This window comes from Pieris rapae, chromosome 21 (assembly GCF_905147795.1).
Source record: "Pieris rapae chromosome 21, ilPieRapa1.1, whole genome shotgun sequence".
NCBI classification, from domain to species: Eukaryota; Metazoa; Arthropoda; class Insecta; order Lepidoptera; family Pieridae; genus Pieris; species Pieris rapae.
This window is the reverse complement of record NC_059529.1, coordinates 2,228,812-2,237,355: the sequence shown is the minus strand read 5'-3', so window position 1 is coordinate 2,237,355 and position 8,544 is coordinate 2,228,812. Positions and strand designations below refer to the sequence as shown.

At 31.8% G+C, this 8,544-nt stretch overlaps 1 protein-coding gene across 1 annotated transcript; it reads left to right on the top strand.

Annotated features, from left to right (window-relative positions):
* Positions 1-4,088: 4,088 nt before the first annotated feature.
* LOC123690102 (THAP domain-containing protein 2-like) lies at positions 4,089-5,102 on the top strand. Its single transcript, XM_045632921.1, has 3 exons — positions 4,089-4,316; positions 4,639-4,819; positions 4,930-5,102. Exons 1-3 carry the CDS (start codon positions 4,162-4,164, stop codon positions 5,038-5,040), a joined length of 447 nt encoding a protein of 148 aa, XP_045488877.1. The 5' UTR covers positions 4,089-4,161; the 3' UTR covers positions 5,041-5,102.
* The last annotated feature ends 3,442 nt before the right edge of the window (positions 5,103-8,544 follow it).

Here is an 8,544-nt window from a genome sequence, read left to right as displayed (position 1 = left end):
TGTAACATATACTTTCATGTGTATTTGCCTTGCCAAACAGAATTTAGTAGCAGTTTATGTATTTGAAATTTTATATTTTATATCATCATTCAACAAACATAAACAAATGTTTACTAAAAATACCAGTTAATTTTAAACTGTGTGTAGAAATCTTGGTCACATCACGATCAAATAAACGGATTTTAAGCTAGTAAATTATTATTATACAACATATAATTAACCGCAATCATTCTAAAAATACTTCCTAATTTTTTACACTTTGATCTATAGAATATGCTTCCGATACATGTTGTATGGGTGACTGATAACACATATTCTATATCATAGACAATCTATGACCTTCCATTGTTTAGCCATTGTTCATTATCCTCCCACCTTAGCACAATCAGTATGAATGGTGCTTCGCTTGTTAAAATATTTTTAAAAATTATTTTATTAGCGGTTGTGAAAACATGTTTCAGATTTTTATATTAATTTATAGCGTGGATTGTTGGGATGATACATTTGAGGCATTGCTAGTTTTTTAATTTGACCATACAATTGACTGAAGACTGAAAACATCAGGTCGGATTGAGGGCAGACGACATTATTGTTTTTTCAGAATTCAGCCAAACATGACAGCATCATATTAGTTTTAAATCACAATAATCTAAGGAAATGCATGTTTAGTGCCAATTATCACAAAGTATCCAATACTTCCATTATCAAATAGAAATCGGTCCATTTAGAGGGATTATTAAAGACTATATTTAATTATTTATGCATTCCATATTTTGGTTTGTTCTTGCAGCCACTCTTGGTTTGTTATAAAAGGTAACAGAAGCAACGAATGTGTACCAAATTTATGTGTAGACTTGTATGTAGTTAGCGTTAAGTTCATTTAAGTACCTTTTATGTATATGCAACAAATTCTACCTATAACATTTACAATAAGTAATGATCATCAAATTTTAAGGCGCCGCAGCTGAGTTGTGGCATTTTGTAATCTATTTAGTATGTAACCACTCGAAATTTTTTATATCCGTATGTTATATAGCTGTCCAAATATTCCCAAATAATTGTATAATCGTTAGGTAACGCAATCTGATACTGCGTTAAGCAATACACCATTGTATGACGTTTTGTAGTATACACTGTATGATCACGAATAGTTAAGAAATGTAAAGTATAGATAAGTTAAATCATGTTTTATATCATGTAGATTATGTAAACGCATCTAATTGCCATGTGTTGGCGTACGCTAATTATTTATTTGCAATTTTTATCTTAATGTTTTTAATTTTTAATGTTTATATTAATTCAATGGCAATGTCGTTGTAAACGCTGAAATTATATGTTTCGTTATTTGTGTTATTGTTTTGTCGTTTTAAAAATAGTTATATGTAATTTAAACAAGCTTTTGAAATTAACTAATTTTAAATGTTTAAATGCATTGTATGTTGGCCTTTGTGTGAACATTATTTTTAAAATGTACAAAACAATCTGCAAAACCTAAAGAAGTGCTTTGTATCCCGGATTAGCGTCATTTCTATTAAGAGAATATTTTATATCTTGTTTATTTGCTAATAATATAATAAAATCATTAAAAATACACAATGTTTTAATTATATCACTTAACTAACCAACTAATCTCAAACAAACAAACAAAAATATCTCTATTGATCTAGTGATTGATGTATATTAAATTTACAAGATATTATCTTTTTATAGAAAAAAATGGTGTTGATTCTTAAGTACACAAATTAGACTGATTTTAGTTTACTGAGTCATTAGTGTTGTCAAACTTGTGATTTTTCAGATTATTAAAAAAATACTTGACAGGAATTGAGGTGGCGGTTGTTGGTTGGATAGATTAAAATACATGTAAAAAAACTTATATTTATTTTGGGCTACAACTGACTGATTAAAAATAAATCTTTTATGAGCTTATAACTCACATAAAATTAGCGGTAGTGGATGGTATGGTAGCGGTAATGCAACGCTAACAAAATCTAACTTGGCTTATTTAAGGTTTTATAAACCTAAGTGACACTTCAATACAAGTGTAGGGGATTTATAGGAAACGAGAATGTTAATTTATAATTAACGAGTGTGGAAAAAACTAAACGATACATTCCGGTTTGCAAGTGTACGACGATTGTTTATATTTTGTTTACGCTTCTTATTATAAACTACAATATAATATATGTAACTAAACTAACGTTAGGTTGTATAACTTAGGACTTAAATTTTTATTAATTTATTTAGTCTTTCACTAACTGAAAAAGTATACGGGCCGATTTCAAATTCCCCTAAAGCTTTCAAACAAACTTTCAAGACAACTTCAAATATGAATTAAAAATACTTTCAAGTTAGTATTGTCTTTTATTAACATAACTTTTACACATTTAAAGAAAACACTTTTTTACGGATTATAGTTATGTATTATTCACAGTGGTCACCGTGACCACGCACGCTGTAAAGCACGCGAAACGTCGGTTTAAATTTAAAATTATGTCTAAATAATATAAGTTTAAATACAATAATACATAACTATAATCCGTAAAAAAGTGTTTTCTTTATACATTCAAGTTGTTTAAAATAACTGTTAGTTTGATATTGGAGTAGTAAAACTTTATTATATTGGTATTTATAATTGGTAATATTTGTTATTTGGGCCGTCGCAACAACAAATTGTAAAGTCAAAAACCTACTGGACGTCATGATTACCCGTAAATTAAGGGAGAAAACCCCGAAGTTGGCATTACTGCAGAGGAGCTAATTTTGACGAGACTTTTTGGCGGGAAGTCAAACTAAGCGGGTGTTTTAAATAATTGCGATTTTTCAATATTTCTTATTAATTGTATATATTTGTTTTTTCTTTTCGTGTAAATAGGAAATTAGTAACATTATATAAATAGTACGTAATAATGGGTGAAAACAGCGCCGGGGGGCAGACCCCCGGTGTTAAAGACGCCAAGAAAAGAAAATTAGAGGCGACTAATGAAAATTATAAAGTGTTCACCAAACCGAACTATAAAAGACAATTTCCAGACAATCATAGCACGGACTGTGTAGTTTATGTGGAATCACAAGAAAGTGAGAAGTTAGGGAACAAAAATCCCATAACATTAACTAAATTATTTACGGACAATATTAAAGGAATAGTGGGAGTTCATCGAGTGAATGCTCACAAAATAGGCATCACTTTCAAAAAACCAGCTCCAGCTAACAATTTCTTAAAAATGGACAGTTTTCTAGGGCGACACAAGCTTAAAGCTTTTGTTCCAGCTCACCTGACCGAAACTACGGGCGTCATACGATATGTGCCCAAGGAGCTATCGAATGCGGAAATATACAAGAACATTATATGCGACACGGAAGTGATTTCAGTAAAAAGGTTTATGAAAAAAGTTGAAGGAAAACTGGTCCCGCTAGGCACGATTTCAGTCACTTTTGCTGCTACAACACTGCCGCAATATGCATTCATACAGATTTTTAGATACCCGATCCATATGTATATTCCACCACTGCTGCAATGTTTCAGATGCCTGAAATTTAATCACTCAGCACGAGTTTGTCGCGGAGAGCAAATGTGCTCGTCGTGTTCCGGCCGGCACTCCTACAAGGAGTGTGACGTAGATGAAATTTTATGTATTAATTGTAATGGCAATCATTTAGCAATCTCCAGGGATTGCCCCATTAAAAAGAAGAAAATGGAGGAGAAAAAGAATAAATATCTTAATATAAACCGAAGTTATGCCACTGTGGTGAGTACAGCTCTCATAGCCCCTCTGATGTTAGACCCTAAAGACTTTCCGGCTATTAAAAAGCCAAACAATAATGATGTGAGTACAGGCACGTTCAATACACAGCAAATTCTCAATAATGACATTATCATTAACGCCATAGTAAAATCTCTTATTACTCTAGGTAATGATAAAAATGAAACACCTATTACAAATAAAAAGATCAAAGAAATACTTTTAGCTAATTTAATAAATTAAACAATGGATACATTTTTAAACATAGCACAGTTTAATATACAAAGCTTACAGAGTAAAAAAGCCTTATTGAATACTTTTCTATTGGAACATAATATAGATATCTGTTTCTTAGAATAATAAGACATAGAAACCAAGTCCGCGCGTCAATTTTGAAGCACCTTAATTGGAGCCATAAATGGCTCCAAACGCCGGGCCGCTCCGTAGTGTTCAATGTCAACGCACGGCGAACGTGTCTCGCGAAAAAAAATTTATTATGACGATTTGTGCAGTTAAATTGTGTCACAACACATCTGAAAAACAAAAGAAATGTAATAACATCACTTTTCACAGGTAAGCTTTCAGTATTTCATAGTATCTTGTAGTTAATTAAGTCAAAATAGAACAAAACAGAAAAGTTTTAATTCAATGCACAGTGTTGCCCGATTGTTAAAATATTTTCCCATTTTAACTGACTTCATTGCTCCGACAAATTAATTTTAAAACAGTTGCTACTGTTACTTACTGTTGTTGTTGTTTAATGTAGGTGTTTGTGTGATTTAGCGATATCGTATACCTGAAATTGTATTACTTGAAAGTTGAGAAGTAAACGAACTTTATTTCCACACTTGTTAAAATTACAACTTATAGGAGTATTGCGTGTTGTTGTTCAAAGGATTCCCATCGACCCTGTTATTGCTGACAAGTGGGTGAAAAATATAAGGCTTAGTCGTGGAGAAGTATATTGGAAGCCAACCAAAAATACACGAATATGTTCAAAACATTTTAAGAATGAAGATAAGTACATAACACAGGGTGGATCGTGTAGGTTGCGTCGAAATGCTGTCCCTGTTAAGGTATAATTATCAAAGCATTATTTAGTACTTATTATGTGTATTTTGGGATTTTGTGACACAATGTTGATAAAAATAAATGAAGCAAATGATAATAAAATTACTTTTTTCAGGATTTACATATTTCATGCACAGGCACAGATGATCAATTGGATGAAGATCTTTTTCTTAATATGAAGACTATTCGATTAGAAATAATTGTTGATTTGATTGGTTTACTTTAGTTACACAGTATACAAATTCATAATTGTATACAATAATTAAAATATATATATTTTTACGTGTTGTTGTTTTCTTTAATTCGTTTCTTAAAAATAAACATTCCCGTATTATAACAATATTACACATCCACACTTTACCACACATAGCTATTTATGCATTATTGCCAAAAACAAATGGTTATCAGTGGCCGAATCATTACCCCACTTTCGGGAAAACTGGACCTTCACTGGCAACATTACACAAGTGTATGTGTGCGTGTCGCCGAGCGTAAGCACGTAATCGGCCCGCCTGTGTGAACCGGTTTAGTGCGTCACTTTTGACAGAGCGCTTGTATGAAGACTATCTTTCTATGTCTAATTATTCTAAGTATCTGTTTATTAAATGAAACTTGGCTTAAAAGCACTAGTATAATTCCAAACTTTGCATCATATAACATTATACATAAAAATTCTGTTAATACCCATAATGGTGTAGCTATACTAATCAAACAAAATCTACAGTATGATATATTTAATACTACTTTTCATGAATCCATTCAGAATATCTGTGTAGCTGTAAAAACATCTATGGGCAAATTGCACATTCTTTGTGTATATTGCCCTCACAATAATGATGTTAATAGGTTTAATATTCACACAATGAAAAAGGTTTTACTTGAAATACCTAAGCCATATATAATAATGGGAGATCTAAATGCACATCATACAGTTTTTGGATGTCAATCAAATAATAGTAGAGGCAATAGTTTGTACAATCTCATTGATGAATTAGACTTGTGTATTTTGAATGATGGGAGTGCTACAACTGTTCAAATTCCAAACAGAAATGCATCTGCTATAGATGTAACTTTGGTTACCCCATCAATAGCTCCTCTTTGTGAATGGCGAATTCATGATGATCCAATGGGCAGCTACCACTATCCAACTCAGGTTGTTGTCAATATAAAACCATCCATATATGAAGTCCGGCCTGTGGAAGAAAAATACATATATAGTAAGGCTGATTGGAATGAATATTGTAAATTATCTGAAACATCTTTTTGTCAGTTGGACACCGAGAATAAAGAACCAATTGCTTTATACAATAATTTTATAAATATTTTGTGTGATATTAGATCAAAAACTATACCTAAACAAAAGTCTAGACAAACTGTGAAAGTCATGAGGAAACCTGTTCCCTGGTGGAACAAAACATGTAATGATGCGGTTCGAAAGTCCAAAGAAGCCCTGATACTGTATAGAGCATCACCTAGCATTTCTAACTATATAGAGTACAAAAAAACAGATGCTCAAAAGAAAAGAATACTTAAAGAAGAGAGTATTAATTCATGGCATAACTTATGTTGTAGTTTCAATAGAATGACACCTGTTTCTAGAATATGGGGTTATATCAAAAGGTTCAAGAGAATAGGTTCATGTCATAATAGATTTTTCAATGATGAATGGGTGCCTTCATTCCTAGATAACATCACTGAATCAAATCAAATAAATTTAAACAGTTTAAGTGGAATTTTAAATGATTCATCTGAAAATAACAGTAATTCCTTTCTGAATAAGCCATTTACATTAAATGAACTCTTCATATCCCTCAAAAGCAGAAAAGACACAACACCGGGGTTAGATAATATACCATATATTTTGATTAAAAAACTACATCCTAATGCTATAGAAACCTTATTAAATATTTATAATATACTCTGGGAAAACCTGTTAATACCCGATTCATGGAAAACTCAGTGTATCATTCCCATCTTAAAGCCTAATAAAACTGTGAATAATCCAACATCATATAGACCCATTTCATTATCATCATGTTTAGGTAAACTCTTTGAAAACATGCTAAGGATAAGATTAGATTACTTTGCTGAATCAGAAGGAAAGTTACCAGATATTCAGTTTGGATTCAGGAAAGGTAGAAGTTGCTCTGAAAGCTTTGTATCTTTCATTGCTGATCTCAAAAAAGCTAAGATTAGTCACTCTAATGTTGTATGCGTCTTTTTAGATGTTAAAGGTGCATTTGATAATGTTGATATTGAGACTCTAATCAAAGTTTTACATAAATTGAGTGTACCGGGAAAAACTCTAAATTGGATTTTTAAATTCTTGCACGACAGGACTTTATATGTTAAATTTAATAATAAGTTACATGGACCTAAACAGGCCAATAAAGGAACAATGCAAGGTGCAACTTTGTCACCATTGTTGTATAACTTGTATACATCACAAATACTGGATCATGTAAATATACCCCAGGTTAAAATATTGCAATTTGCAGATGACTTGCTTTTGTATAGTGAAAATCAAAGTTTAAACATAGCTGTTAATAGCATAAACACAGCATTAAATAAACTACATACTTATTACGGGAATTTTTTGAAATTAGAAGTAAGTTCAGAGAAAAGCTCAGTATTAGTATTCAGTAAAGATCCATTTGCACAGACTACTGTAAATATTTCCTATAACAATAATAAAATCCCTATAGTTAATCACCATAAATTTCTGGGTGTAGTAGTGGATGACAAACTAAAATTTGATAAACACATTCAGTACATATGCCTAAATGCCATGAAAAGCATCAATGTAATGAGGAGCTTGGCAGGCACTTTTTGGGGCTCAGATCCAAAAACTTTGAACATGCTGTACAAAAGCATAGTCAGAAGTCATTTTGACTACAGTTCCTTGGCTTATATGAATGCAAATAGTACACTACTAAGAAAACTGGATGTAATACAAAATATTGGACTGAGAGTAATAAGTGGAGCTATGCGCACCACTCCTATAAACAGTATGGAAGTGGAAAACTGCATACCTCCACTGAGTTTGCGACGCTTACAGTTGGCTGAGCGATTTTGTTTGAAGGAGCTAGCAAATGAAAACAGTGTTATCCTTGGTAGAGTCTCTTATCCTATAGAAATAACACAGTCAACTGAAGCAAGCAGAATTTCAACAAATACACTGATTTCAGGCTCACTACCTGAAATACCAACCATAATGTCATATATAAAAAACCAGACAAATAATATGCTCACAAGTAATAAGTGGCCAATTTACAAAAGCCCTTATAACTCTTTATTAAACTACTTAAATATTCAATGTAATTTAGACTCTGTCAAAAATAAGTTTGACTTCTTACAATTTCTAAGTGATAAATCAGAGTTTTATATTATATATACTGATGGTTCCAAAAGTGAGACTGTTAAGGCAGCATACTATGACCCGCAAATGAAATCAACCAAATGCTGGAGATTACCTATAACTTGTAGTATATTCACTGCCGAGGCTTGGGCAATATTAGCTGCTTTAACATATGTAAATAGTAATGTAAATAATGTAAATATTTTGATTGTAAGTGATTCTAAGAGTGTCTTAACAGCATTGTGCAATTGTAGATTAGGATATAAACAAAATTATATTTTATATAAAATTAAGGATTTAATGTACACGTTAGAAAAGCATGTTGAATTTGTATGGGTACCCTCCCACAGTGGTATAACTGGCAATGAGGTT

Excerpts from the sequence above, each read along its gene's own strand:
- LOC123690102 (XM_045632921.1), top strand. The coding sequence starts at position 4,162 with ATGGCTCCAAACGCCGGGCCGCTCCGTAGTGTTCAATGTCAACGCACG. Across the intron at positions 4,317-4,638 it reads AATAACATCACTTTTCACAG|GATTCCCATCGACCCTGTTA; the intron begins GTAAGCTTTCAG and ends TGTTGTTCAAAG. Across the intron at positions 4,820-4,929 it reads GAAATGCTGTCCCTGTTAAG|GATTTACATATTTCATGCAC; the intron begins GTATAATTATCA and ends TACTTTTTTCAG.